A 14,741-nucleotide genomic window follows, 5' to 3' on the forward strand; every position below is an offset into this window, starting at 1 on the left:
TCTGGAGTCAATTTGGAAACTTAAACAATGATTGTACATCATTCACTCATTTAAATGATAGATAATCCTTCTAGACTATAAGATCGTTGTGGGCAGGGAATGTCTGTTCGTTATTGTATTGTACTCACCTAAGTGTTTAGTACAGTGCTCTGCACATAGTAAGCGATCAATATATAGATTTGACTGACTGCAAGTCCCTTGTGGGCAGGGAACATGCCTACTTACTCAGTTATCTTGTACTCTCCAAGAGCTTGACTTAGTACAGCGCTCTGCACACAGAAAGCGCTCAATAAATGCAACTGATTGACTGGAGTCAAAGCTCTGCCATGCCCTGACTGAGCCCTGGGCAGATGATCCCCCCCGGGCATGACCAGCCGGACCTAGTTACCTCGCAAAGCAATAGTGTTTTAAACCTCAGAATCCCAGGCCGGGACCCTGGGAAGGACCCATGGGACACAGGCGGGCCGCTCCTTACCCAGCCAGAAGTGGAGGTCGTATTGCAGGTTCCCATTCCTCTGCTTGATGGTATTGAGGACCAGATAAGCATCCCCAGTGAAGAAGTCCCCATACAGGTTCTTGGGCACTGGCACCAAGTCAAACTTCTCAACCCTCCAGATCTGTAGGCCAGGCTCTTTCCCCGCCTTCAGGAACTCCGCGTGCTCCACCACCATGCTGACGGGCTGGGGGAGAAAGGGAGGCAGCAACAGTGAGTAGAAGAGGGAGGGTGGAGAATGGAAAAAATCACGGCACGGCAAGTGAGAGTGAGGAAGTTTCGGACCCAGTGGGAATCAGGACTCTGGCACTACATGCAAAGAGGAGCTCTCATTTCACACTGCCGTCCAGTCCGCATCCAACCGGTAACTGGCGTCAGGGAGAGAATGGGGGGTTTGGATGCCTTCACCCTCCCATGAGGACCCCCCAGGCACGCAACAGTCCCTAGCTGCTGACTGGAGTGGTGCCAGAATGCCACCTGAACTGTGTCTGCTACAATGTCTTTGCAGGATGGAAAGTAAGTGCAGTGTCTTAGGTTCACTCTGACTTTCTTATTTCCTGCTTTCTGCGTTCTTAGCTATCTCCCTTATTGGCCACCCCACACTCTTCTGTCTGCTCTAAATATGGATGTGGTCAGCTGCCGGTGAGGCCAAAACGCTCTGACAGAAAAAATGACAAACTGTCCTACACTAGCACGCTGCTGCCTTTCCAGCTACTGCTTTGGATTCCTCCTCACCCTCCCTGGGACCAAATGTGGTGGGAAAAGGGGACCACTGACCTCTCAACTTCACTGCCTGGTCTTAATCTGGGCTTCCATCAAGAGGAAGCTCAGAGGACCTTGAGCCACCTCCCTTTGCCTGGTAATAATAATTATGATACTTGTTAAGCGCTTACTATGTGCCAAGCACTGTTCTAAGCACTTATAGTAAAGTCCTGATCTAGTTATAGGGGGCCACCCCAGCCTTGGGGAAGACACCTTCCTTCTCTACATCAATTCCTCCAGCCTAGACCCAACATGCTGTTTCCCTGGAACAGCAGTGGCTCCCCAGGTTCTTTGGGAGGGAGGTCTCTATCACCCGTGCATGCTGCTCCCACGGAGAATCACCTCCATCAAACCAACAATGTCCTCCTTGCGGACAAATTTCCTGCCTCTGCCCCACTCCCTCCTCTGGTGTCAAAACTTTAGGGCACCCTCTCCCTTCCCCACACAGACAATCCAATCTTGTCCGCCCACCCTGATGAGCCCGCGGCAGGGACCATCTGCAGGTGCCTGTTGGAGATCCAAAGTTCATTACTGCTAAACCCAGAAAGAGAGAAGTGGATCACATGCATCCGTTACTTTGTCAAAAGAGGAAGAAATGGCGGAATAGGCAAAGGTTGTGCTGGGAATGAAGGAAGAGAGACGAAGGATGCTGCGGATTAGTATGAATCCTAGTAAAACAGGCAAAGGGACAAAAAATAAGATCCAGCTTGAAATCTAGAATCAAAATGATACTTACAAAGCAACAAAACAGTTTTTCCATTCTAGACCTTAATTATTCCCCTTTTCCTAGCGTTGTATCTGAAAAACTTATAATAAAGAGTTAAATAAAATAAAGAAGGCAGAAAGCAAACCCATCCACCCCCACCCAAAACCCCAGCTCAGGCAAAGATTTCCTCAGTGGCTTAAGAACAATATGTAACAAGAGCATCCACCACTTACCGCAGCTGAAAGCGCCACAGCTGCTGTAACCAGATAGCCAAGGTCTTCAAAGGACAGGGCATTTACGAGGCCAACCCTCAGCATCACAGGGCAGAGCACTGTGAGGAGAAGGTAACCATACCCTCCAGCTCCCTGGAACTTGAGAGGCATTTTTACAACAGACTTCGTCTCCCCGAGCCCAAGCGGCACAGCTCTGCAAGCTCGGGAGCCGTCTGAGGGAGGAGAGGGGAGGAGGGCAGACCCGTTCCTTCCGTGACACTCTCTCTCCCTGTCAAGTCAGCTGGGTCGCTCCATTAAATAAGGCCACCGAGACTGGCCCAGCCCTCTGGAAGCCCGCCCTTGGCTCACGTGAGCTCCTTCTAACACCATCACCTTGTCTGGACAGCATCTCGTCATCGGTCTTATCCCCAACAGGCTTTCCCAAGCACAAGACCGAACATGGGAGTGGGAGGCGAAGACAAAGACATTATGGAAAGTAAATCAAATCATTCTGCAGGAGAAGCCAGAAACCCATCCCAAAAGAGCCTGCATATTTGGCAGAGGGAGAGGCATCTCTCAGGGCTAAGTGGACTTGATACAATCAGGCCACCATCAGACGGGGAGACGCCCTCACCCTCCCCACGGACTCATCTGCACCTGGAGGAGTGTGGGGCCGGGGGACAGGTCGGGGTGGGTGGGAGAGACGGCGTAGGTGTTTGATGAGACTCCGGGGAGAAAGAGGACGGCTCTGCGGCATGGAGATAGGGCCTGGCCCACCCTGCCATTCGGCCCCTGACAGTTGGAAAACCGAATGCCGACCCCCCCCAGGTCCAGATGCATCCGGAGCTGGCCGGAGGTGCTGTGTGAGTCTCTCTGGGCAATGGCTAGTGGGGCTGGGGAGACCCACCTCTCCTGGTAATGGAAAAAGCCAGCTGCCTCTCTGAAAATCCCCAAGGAGGCCACCGGCCCAGCCCGGCCCCGGGTCAGCTACAATGGGACCGAGCCCAGTGGCATTAAGCCCACGGTACTTGGACACTCCTGGCCGGCCAGCGTTAGATCCGTTTTGGGCCCCTGTTGTTTGGGAAAGGGACTCCTCTTGAGCAATAGCGTCGAATTAGCACACTTCGTGCAAGAGAAGCATCGCTAGCAGCCAGAGCACAAACTGCAGAGATGTGGCCAGGAAGCCCTGCGGCCCAGAGAATAAATGAATCACAGATGAAGTCTGCCATGCTCCAACTGTCAAAGCAAAGTGTCCCTACCAGAAGGCCCTGCCAGCTTGCGGGGGCATCAGCCACAGAGTCAACTGGGGGTAAGACGTCCTCATGGCTGGGAAAGTTCCCTCAAGATAAAAGCACTGACTCACAAAGTGGGTGGGGAAGCCTGCATAAGGCCAGGAACTCAGACCTGGCTGTAGGAGGGGAGGAGAGGCCAGGAGATGAGGAACCACCTGTCTACATACTTTGTTTTGTTCTCTGTCTCCCCCTTCTAGACTGTGAGCCCATTGTTGGGTAGGGACCGTCTCTATATGTTGCCGACTTGTACTTCCCAAGCGCTTAGTACAGTGCTCCGCACACAGTTAGCACTCAATACGATTGAATGAATGAATGAACCTGGTAATTTACCTTGAAGTGAGGAAGTTCCTCTGGTTTTTACTGGCTCTCCTGGGCTCAGTCGGCCCTATGGGGGCCTTTGGGGTCCAGGACCTGGCACCCCACTGTGGCTGGGCTTTGGTCCCGGGAAGCAGAGGGAGACAGTCAAGGCCCCAGAATCACAACCAGCCCCGGCTCTTGCTGACTTCTCACCCACCGGCCGCTGCTTCCCCAGGAGCAGAGCCAGGGAAGTGGGCTGGCCAAGCATGGGGAATGAGGAGGAGTGAGGTGGGAAGTGGAAAATCTCCTCTGAGTTGGGGGAGAAATGGGTTTGGCAGCAAGAGGGTGCAGGCTGGGGGTATTTCCCGCATTATGGACGCCTGGGTCCCGGCCTTCCTCTTTCTCCAAGCCAGCGTGAGTGCTCCCTGGGGGCCGGGCGGGGCGGGGTGAGTCAGAACCAGTTCCCTCCACAGCACAACTACCCGGCCAGGTCTAGCAAGCCCAGCCAGCCTCCGCAGCTGCAGAGTTCGCTCCTATCTGGAGAATCATGGCCAGCACCCCGCTGAGGGTCTGCAGCAGCCGCCACCTTCTTCTGCCAGGGAAAGAGGGGTTGGGACCACCCTCCTTGCTCCCATCCTCGTGTCTCTCTCCACTTCAATCCATACTTCATGCTGCTGCCCGGATTATCTTTGTCCAGAAACGCTCTGGGCATATTACTCCCCTCCTCAAAAATCTCCAGTGGCTACCAATCAATCTGCGCATCAGGCAGAAACTCCTCACCCTGGGCTTCAAGGCTGTCCATCACCTCACCCCCTCCTACCTCACCTCCCTTCTCTCCTTCTACTGCCCAGCCCGCAACCTCCGCTCCTCCACCGCTAATCTCCTCACTGTACCTCGTTCTCACCTGTCCCGCCGTCGACCCCCGGCCCACGTCATCCCCCGGGCCTGGAATGCCCTCCCTCTGCCCCTCCGCCAAGCTAGCTCTCTTCCTCCCTTCAAGGCCCTGCTGAGAGCTCACCTCCTCCAGGAGGCCTTCCCAGACTGAGCCCCTTCCTTCCTCTCCCCCCTCGTCCCCCTCTCCATCCCCCCATCTTACCTCCTTCCCTTCCCCACAGCACCTGTATATATGTATATATGGTTGTACATATTTATTACTCTATTTATTTATTTTACTTGTACATTTCTATCCTATTTATTTTATTTTGTTGGTATATTTGGTTCTGTTCTCTGTCTCCCCCTTTTAGACTGTGAGCCCACTGTTGTGTAGGGACTGTCTCTATGTGTTGCTAATTTGTACTTCCCAAGCGCTTAGTACAGTGCTCTGCACATAGTAAGTGCTCAATAAATATGATTGATGATGATGATGATGATCTTTTTCCCCTGGCCCCTGCTCATAGAGCACATTTACTGGACAGGGGAACCCTGCTGGCTGCAGTCACAAAGAGCTGCTGCCCCATCGGAGCTGAAAATTAAAACCCTCAGTGCAGCAGGGAGAGGGGCCAGATGGGAACTCCATCCCTCCACCTAGAAAGGCTCTGCCAGCTTTGCCCACCCGTCTTCTGCTCCTGCCTCCCTGCCTGCTGTTCAGAAAGGAGCAGCTGGCCCAAGGGAAGCAGATTCCTCCACCAACAATGAATTTCCCGGCATGCCTGGGGAACTCTTCTGTCATCCTTTCCACCTTGGCTGCACAGAGGGAGGGCAATCTACCTTCATAGAATAGCATCAACCACCGCTTCGCCGTGTGAACTCGGGAAATCCGCTGAAACTCTCCGGCCCTCAGCTTTCCCATCTAAACACTGGGAAGAAAAAGTCCTTCCTTGACCCACAAGTATGTTGTGAAGGTTAACAAGATACGTGTGAAAACATTTTTCATTTGCTTCCTGAAAGAAAGGGGCCACGTGATCCAAGGCATTATTATTATCATTATTTTGATTATTTCTCAGTTGGCTCTGCCAACACTTTGTTTTTCTAGCTGATCATATTAGTCCTTTTTCTCAACCCCCAGCCAAAAGTGGCTTGTTTTCATTTATTTATTTATTTGTTATTTCCTGCCACACCTATGTGGAACATAACCCACTTCTCCCCGTAAGGGCCTGTTGGTCACTAATTAGGGCCTTGTTCAATCAGCACAGGCAGCCCAGCTCTCCTCCCAACAGCCTTCACTCTCCCCCGCCAGAGTCTCTCCCTTCTTTCTCCCCATCCACCCTCCCCACCCGACTTTCCCTCTCTGGGTCAGCACACACTGCTCTCAGGTCTCCACGTTGTGGCCTCGACCCAGACAGGGACAGGAAGAACACACAAACAACATTTGTTGAGCTTCACCCTGATCGGGCCCAGCTGGGGCAGGCCAGGGGTGTGGAGGTGGGGTCGAGCAGCTCAGGCTGCCAGACCTCTGGTCTTTGGGCGAGCAAGCAACACCAGGGCCAGGCCGCAGTGAAAAACACACTTACGAAAACAAGGAGCAGGGTGGACTTCTCCTAGAGCGTGAAATAATCCTCCTTCCCAATTCCCAAACCGGATGCCTTGTACTTAGACACCTAATTATGGAGCTTTGCCCATTTCCACTGGTTCGCGATGTTTCCTAATGATCTTCCCTGGAAGCCCCTGCCTTTGCTAGCGATTGAAAAGAACTGCTCGGCCTTGCTGAGTGATGCATTTGCTGTTTTTTCCTTTCCTGGGGCCAGAGCTTCCATTAGGGTAGAAGAAGCCTCGGTGACCTGAAAGGAGGAAACATCCGTGTTTTCTAAGTGCAGTTGAGGAGCATGAGCTGGTCTATGGCGGTGTCACAAGCCTGCGGCCAGGTCCCCACCCCCGCTTGGGAAACTCAAAAGAAATCATTCAGATTGAAAGGAAAAGTGAGAGAGAGAGAGAGAGAGAGAGAGAGAGAGAGAGAGAGAAAGGGAAAAAAAAGAACTCTTGAGTTTGTCATTTTGATAAACATCTCTGCCCCATTGCACGCTTTGGTTTTTGGCAGATATAAGACCTGAAACTCCTTTCTGAAAGGGACCCAAGAGTAGAATTTGCTGACCCAGAGAGGGAGACCTGGGTGGGAAAGCCTAGTGGATAAAGCACAGACTTGGGAGTCAGAGCACCTGGGTCCTAATCCAGGCTCCGCCACTTGTCAGCTGTGTGACTTTAGGCAAGTCACTGCTTCTCTGTACCTCAGTTACCTCAGCTGTAAAATGGGGATTAAGACTGTAAGTCGCCTGCGACACAGGGGCTGTGTCCAACCTGATTTGCTTGTATCTACACCAGCACTTAGTACAATGTCTGGCACATAGTAAACGCTTAGCAAATACCACAAAAAAAGGCGGGGCAGAGAGACTCTGGCAGGGAAGGCCCGAGTCTGTCAGGAGGAGAACTGGCTGACCGTGCTGATTAACTGGGCTCCGTTTAGTGACCAACAGGCCCTGTGGGATGGGGAGGAGGATGGTGGGACAAGGTGGGGAGAGTAGGTCCCACATAGGTGTGGCAGAGAATCAGAAATATCATGATTCAGTCTGCTTCCCCCTGGGAACTTCAGGACCAAGAACCTCTATAGAGGAACTGATGATAGTATTAGTGGCTCGGTCAGTGCCACTCACAGTCTCGTCCCTACCAGTCGTGTTCCCACCAGGGCAGGCAGTACAGCGAGCAAGTGGGCGAGCAGGAGTGCAGCACATTGTAAAGTGCCCCCTCACTTTTTTCTGTTTTGTTTTTTTAATGTGTGGGACCCATTAATGGCCAAAGTGGCTGGCACTTAGTAGGGGCAGCTTGGGCATTCTGTAGCTGCTCAATGATAGTTAATAATGTACGAGAGCAATAAAACAATTGTCTGAAGGAGACATAATGTCTTTGCAGGTGCTGTTACATAAAGCAAGTATGCTACCTCATTCCAGGAATAGCCATTATCCCAGCTCTGCCGCTCATCTGCTGGGTCACCTTGGGCAAGTCCCTTCACTTCTCTGTGTCTCAGTTACCTCTTCTGCAAAATGGGGATTGAGCCTGTGAGCCCCACGTGGGACAGGGACTGTGTCCAACTTGATCTGCGCTTTGTACAGTGCCTGGCACATAGTAAACACTTTACCATCATTACTACTGTGTATAACTAGGGTGAGACTTCCTAAATATGGTAACTGAATAGGAGGGGTTCATCCACTTGGTCTCACTTCTCTTTTAGACCAGACTGCTAACTTTTCAGGAACGAAAAGTTCAGAACCTAAGGTGGAGGGTGACAATATGTTACTGACTCCAGGCATGTGATTGATAACAATGGGAGGATAAAGCTCACCAGTAGGAAGGCAGAATAAATGTTTTCCCTCTTTCTTTGTGTCCAACCTGATCATCCTGTAACTGCCCCAGTGCTTAGCACATAGAGTGCTTGGAACAGAGGAGACACTTAAAAAAAGAGAAATGAAATAGGTGGGGAGAGGGCCCTCACAAGCATGACGTGGAGGGAAGTTCCAACAGTAAAATGTCTACCAGCAGGCAGAGTATCTGGGAGGGAACTTGGATCCCTGGGTTTTGTTAGTTCCATGGTCTGCTTTGCAAATATTTCATGCTAAGAAAGATAATTTGACTGTTTAACCCTGTGGGGACTGACGTTCCCTGTGTATCTGCTAAGAAGGACACACACGATCAAAGACACACACACACACACACACACACAATTGCATTCCATATCCTGGGATAGATAAGACACACACAAGCACATGCCATATGCCTCCTGGGACACGGACACAAGCACACACACACAGACATATATACACACACACATGTACATCATCCATCTCCTGGCACACACACACACACACAATTGCAGTCCATATCCTGGAACTGACATGATGCTCACAAACACACCATTAGTCTCCTGGGACACACACACATATCATCAGTCTCCTGGGTCAAACACACACATATCATTAGTCTCCTGGGACAAACACACACACATATCATCAGTCTCCTGGGACAAACACACACACATCATCATCATCATCGGTCTCCTGGTACACACCCCCACACACACCCCCACCAGTCTCCAGGGACAGGCGGGCCTAACCAGCCCTGTGACTGGGGAAGCTCCCAATGGGATCTCCTCGGGAAACAGCCCCAGTAGGATCCCACCACCTCCCACTGATAACTAACCCAGGCCGGAAGATGAAAGGGATACAATTCCCGGGGAAAATGGGCCCGGCACAAAAAAACATCTAGTTCTCGGCTCCGTCCTCTAAACCGGGCTCAGCCCCAGACGTTTTCAAGCCGGTTCTCGCTTCTCAGCATGTGGAATTATTATTATTAATGCTGCTGCCCCAGACCTCGGCATCGCCGGACAAATTTTCCCAGCTCCAGAATGCTACAGGCCACTGGAGGCTCCAGGGGAAAGTACAGGACTCCAGCCATCTGTGAACTAAAATCCCAAATCCAAAGTTTAAGCTTAAAGGTTACCTCTGAGTGAAAACAGCAGAGCTTCAGCTGTTCAGTCGGCCTGATAGCTAATCATCTGTGTTTATAAACAGATTGCTTTCCTCCTCAAGCCCAGCTTCTCCTTTCCTCCAAGGCTCACTCAAGGATCGGGATTTACGCATTTCAATGACTTCCTTTGTTTGGGATGGACTTTACAGGGATTTTCAGCCGACATCAGTTACCAGAAATGTCCAGCAGAGGGGGAGGAAAAGTGGGAAAGAGGAGGAACGGGAAAAGAAAGAGAGGAGGAACGGGAAAAGAAATGGAGACGGGAACACAGAATCAGAGGGGAGCAGGCCGAAGGAGCAACAGAAGCAGAGACAATCACTCAATCTATTTATTGAGCGCTATGTGCAGAGCACTGTCCTAAAGGCTTGGGCAAGTACAATAATAACAGAGTTGGTAGACACGTTCCCTGCTCCCAATGAGCCACTGATTCAAAACCCGTGAATTTTTTGCTTAGCTCCTTCTGACTTTCCCTGTAGGCCCAAATCCAGGTAGTGTAAATAAGACGGAGAGAAAATTGAAACCCCTCGATGTGTCAAAGCCGACTCTGGCCGCGGAAACTGGAGTGATTCTAGCACGTGAAAAACCAGGGGTTTTCAAGGCAAATTTAATTTGACTTTTAAGAAACAGAGACAGTAGCATGCACACACGCACAAACACAACATCTCCTTTCTCTCCCCAGCTACCTTTAAATATTTCTACTTTCACACACCAGATCCTTCCTGTTTCATGAAGCTCAAACGACTAGAGGTGAAGAACACTGTACTAAGTGCATGGGACAGTAGCTAGATATGACCTAATCCCCTCCCATTAAGGTGATTACAATCTAGCCGGGCATAGGACACTAAAATCAATTACAGGTAGGAGGAAATAATACAATATAAAAATACGTGCATCAGTGCAGTTTGAGGGGGCAGGGGCAAGAGTACTTAAGAAGCACTTAAATGCTCCGAAGTGGCAAAGAAGTAAAGTTGTGAGACCATAATAAGCAGTGTGGTCTAGTGGATAGGCATGGGCCTGGGAGTAACAAGGACTTGGGTTCTAATTCTGACTCTGCCACTTGTCTGCTCTGTGACCTTTGGCAAGTAACTTAACTTCTCTGTGCCTAGGTTACCTCATCTGTCAAATGGGGATTAAAAATGTGAGCCCGTGTGGAAACATGGACTGTGTCCAACCTGATTAGCTTGTATCTACCTCAGTGCTTAGAACAGTGATTGACTCATAGTAAATGCTTAACAAATACAATTTTTTAAAAAATGATAAAGTAGAGATATTAGAAAGTAAGCAGGGAAGGCCCCCTGGAGAAGATGTGATTTCAAAATCAGTTTCCATTTCAATTTCAAATTTCAATTTCAAATTTCAGTTACCTCATCTGTAAAATCAGGATTGACTGTGAGCCCCATGTGGGACAGAGACTGTGTCTAACCTGATGATAATAATAATAATGGTATTTGTTAAGTGCTTACTATGTGCCACGCACTGTTCTAAGCACTGGGGTAGATCCAAGGTAATCATGTTTCCCACATGGGGCTCCCAGTCTTAGTCCCTATTTTACAGATGAGGTAACTGAGGCACAGAGAAGGTAAGTGACTAGTCCAAAGTCACACAGCTGACAAGTGGCAGATCGGGGATTAGAACCCACATCCTCTGACTCCCAAGCCTGCGTGCTTTTGACTGAGCCACGCTGCTTCTCATCTTCTATCTACCACAGTGCTTAGAACAGTGCTTGGCACACATAGTAAACACTTAACAAATATCATCATTATTATTATTAAAAGGGGTTTCAAGGGAAGGTCAGTAATCTGTTGGACATGCGTGGGGAGTTTCAGGCAGGAAGGAAGGCACGAACAAGAGGTAATAATAATAATAATAATAATAATGGCATTTATTAAGTGCTTACTATGTGCAAAGCACTGTTCTAAGCACTGGGGAGGTTACAAGGTGATCAGGTTGTCCCCCGGGGGGCTCACAGTCTTAATCCCCATTTTACAGATGAGGTAACTGAGGCAAAGAGAAGTTAAGTGACGTACCCAAAGTCACACAGCTGACAAATGGTGGAGCCGGGATTTGAACCCATGACCTCTGACTCCAAAGCCTGTGCTCTTTTCACTGAGCCACGCTGCTTCTCTGCGTCAGTGATGAAGGGGATGAGAATGAAGCACAGTGACTAGCTTGCTTAAGAGGACAGGAAAGTGCAAGCTGGGGATTTAGTGGAGGAAAATAGTGGATAAGTAGAAGGGAAGGAACTGATGGAGTGCCTTAAAATTAATGGTCAGGAGTTCTGGACTTATGGGAAGAGGAATGGGCAACCATTAGAAGTTTTTGAGGGGTGAGACGTTGTGTGAAAAATGACATTGAAGAAAAATGGTCTGGGCATCAGCAAGGAGGCTGTTGTGTTCATTTAACTCGGAAGCTGTCTGCTGTGTCTGTCACTCAAGTCACACATGGTTCAACCCACACTACCAACCTCCAACCTCCTGCTACACCCCTTAGGTCTTTATCGAACTTGGATCCCTGGAGCCAATGTTCCAAGGGTGATAGGGCCTTCCCCTCCTCCAGGAGGCCTTCCCAGACTGAGCCCCCTCCTTCCTCTCCCCCACCCCCGCTTCCCATTCCCCCGCCTTACCTCCTTCCCCTCCCCATAGCACCTGTATATATGTATATATGTTTTGTATATATGTTTGTACGTATTTATTACTCTATTTTATTTGTACATATTTACTCTATTTTATTTTGTTAATATGTTTTGTTTTGTTGTCCTGTCTCCCCGTTCTAGACTCTGAGCCCGCTGTTGGGTAGGGACTGTCTCTATATGTTGCCAACTTGTACTTCCTAAGCGCTTAGTACAGTGCTCTGCACTCAGTAAGCGCTCAATAAATACGATTGAATGAATGAATGAACAGGGCTGGGGCATTGGGTCACTCTTACAGCCTGTATAATGGCACTCAAAGCTGAAACTGGGGCCCATTATGACTTCATAATGGGCAGTGTGTCCAAGAAGCTGTGTGGATTGTGACAAGCAGTTAAGTTCTAACCTCCTTTTGGGCCGGTATCATGTCTCTCTACATCTACTGTAAACTTCCAAGCACTTAGAACAAGTGTTTATTATGTGTCAAGCACTGTTCTAAGCACTGGGGTGGATACAAGTCAAGTTTATCAGGTTGGACACAGTCCCTGTCCCACATGGGGCTCACAAATTAAATTGGAGGGAGGAGGCTTTGATCCCCATTTTACAGGTGAGGTAACTGAAGCACAGAGGAAGTTTAGTGACTTACCCTAGGTCACAGTCTAGAAGGGGGAGACAGACAACAAAACAAAACATATTAACAAAATAAAATTAATAGAATAAATACGTACAAATAAAATAAATGAATAAATAGAGTAATAAATATGTACGAACATATATACAGGTGCTGTGGGGAGGGGAAGGAGGTAAGGCCGGGGGGGATGGAGAGGGGGAGAAGGGGGAGATTGAATGCGATTGAATGAATGAATAAATAATAATAATAATGGCATTTGATAAGTATGATGGGGACCCAGCCCCAGGATAAGAATCACGAGTGAAAAACTTATTGATAAACGCGGTTGATATTTTTCTGTGAATTGTACTACTATTTATTTCTACTTTGTCGTCATTTCATTTGATGTCCCTCCCCCTCTTCCCCCTCCCCATCCTCCCGGGCTTACCTCCTTCCCCTCCCCACAGCACCTGTATATCTGTATGTATGTTTGTACGTATTTATTACTCTGTTCATTTTTTTATTTGTACATATTTATTCTATTTATTTTATTTTGTTAATATGTCTTGTTTTGTTGTCCGTCTCCCCCTTCTAGACTGTGAGCCCGCTGCTGGGTAGGAACCGTCTCTATATGTTGCCAACTTGTACTTCCCAAGCGCTTAGTACAGTGCTCTGCACACAGTAAGCGCTTAATAAATATGATTAAATGAGTGAACAGGAAATAATTAGCAGAGCTGGGATTAGAGCCCAGGTCCTCCAACTCCCAGGCCTGTGCTCTTTCTAGCAGAATGTACTGCTTCTCAATTCTCTACTACCAATTCATTGATTGAGCTAGTTTCTGCCCTGCCACAAACTAGCACAATGCTCAGCACCTAGTAAGCACTTAAAGATAACTCTTTTTTTATGGTATTTGTTGAGCATTTATCATTTGTCAAGCACCATTCTAAGTGGTGGGGTAGATGCAAGTTAATCAGGTGGGACACTGTCCCTGTCCCACATGGGACTTACAGTATAAGTAGGAGGGGGAACAGGTATTGAATCCCCATTTTACAATTGAGGAAACTGAGGCCCAGAGAAGTGAAGTGACTTGCCTAAGGTCACACAGCAGGCAAGGGGCAGAGCTGGAATAAAAACTCAGGTCTTCTGATTCCCAGGCCTGTGTTTTATCCACTAGACCTCACTGCTTCCCACTGGATCACTTATTATTAATTATTATCATTACAGGTAGAAACCAATTTGGGGAAATTAAATCACTCTGTTCACGGGAATCATGTTGAGAAGAGAAAATACTCTGCAAATGGACAATCAACTGGAAACGCGGGTGTGTGCAAAGCAATGCTGTATGTGCTGTATGGGAGAGGAGAATAAAAGAAGTCACAGGAAAGAGTTAACTAATTTTTCTTGCTCCTCGCCTGGCAGGGTAGCTAAGACATCTTTCGGCAGAGAAAATTAAGCCTATTAAAAAAACCCACAAGGAGGAATGTTGGCAGCTTAGGTGGTTCAGGGAAGTATATTCTTCCTAGGAAACCCCAGCCCCACCTCTTGGGTGTGAGCGCCTTTAAGAGGATTAGCTGAATCTGCTGAATGGGAAAAAGGCAGCGGGACTCAGAGGGACAAAGCAGCAGTCGGTTTAGATTCACAAGTCGACTCCATGGATTTCAGGGTCCGTCCTGGGGCTGCTGCTGCCCTGCAGATTTCCAAAGTGATAAGGGAAATTCCAGAAGTAGTACTGGACCTTTCTAGCCAGGAACTTCATCACAAGAGGGGTGGTGGATCAGGAGGAGAGAGTTGGGAAGCAAATGACCCCAGTGTTGCCCTGCTGAGCCCCCATCTCCTGATGGTGACAAGAAGCACATCTTGAGCCCCTCGCACTTCTGCACCAAAGAAAGCAGTTTTGCAGCTTCTTGTGTGGACAACACAGGGAACTGGGGCTTCTCTGAGGCCAGAAAAAGAACTCTGCTTGGACAGTTATTCCTGTCTTTAGAGGGAAGAATGATGGAGTAGTGGATAGAGATGGCTCTGGAAGTCAGAAGGACCTGGGTTCTAATTCCGGCTCTTCCGTATGTCTGCTATGTGACCTTGGGCAAGTTGCTTAAGTTCCCCGGGCCTCAGTTACCTCATCTGTAAAATGGGGATTAAGACTGTGAGCCCCATGTGGGACAGGGACTGTGTCCAACCTGATTAACCTGATCTTTATCTCGCTACCAACCCCTCGCCCACACCCCGCCTCTGGCCTGAAATGCCCTCCCTCCTCAAATCCGAAAGACAGTTACTCTCCCCCACTTCAAGGCC

At 49.0% G+C, this 14,741-nt stretch overlaps 1 protein-coding gene across 4 annotated transcripts in view; it reads right to left on the bottom strand.

Annotated features, from left to right (window-relative positions):
- GSN (gelsolin) overlaps positions 1-14,741 on the bottom strand; it is a 71,562-nt gene that overhangs the window by 26,584 nt on the left and 30,237 nt on the right. For 2 of the 4 annotated variants that reach the window (XM_038744736.1, XM_038744734.1), the window contains exon 2: positions 476-680. In XM_038744736.1, coding sequence (XP_038600664.1) covers positions 476-671 — 196 coding nt within the window. In that variant the 5' untranslated portion in view covers positions 672-680. Of the gene's footprint in view, positions 1-475; positions 681-2,194; positions 2,451-9,186; positions 9,291-14,741 lie in introns of those variants that run through there. The other 2 variants (XM_038744735.1, XM_038744733.1) reach the window with 2 other exon arrangements.

The sequence above is a fragment of the Tachyglossus aculeatus genome, chromosome 4, assembly GCF_015852505.1.
Source record: "Tachyglossus aculeatus isolate mTacAcu1 chromosome 4, mTacAcu1.pri, whole genome shotgun sequence".
Classification (NCBI taxonomy): domain Eukaryota; kingdom Metazoa; phylum Chordata; class Mammalia; order Monotremata; family Tachyglossidae; genus Tachyglossus; species Tachyglossus aculeatus.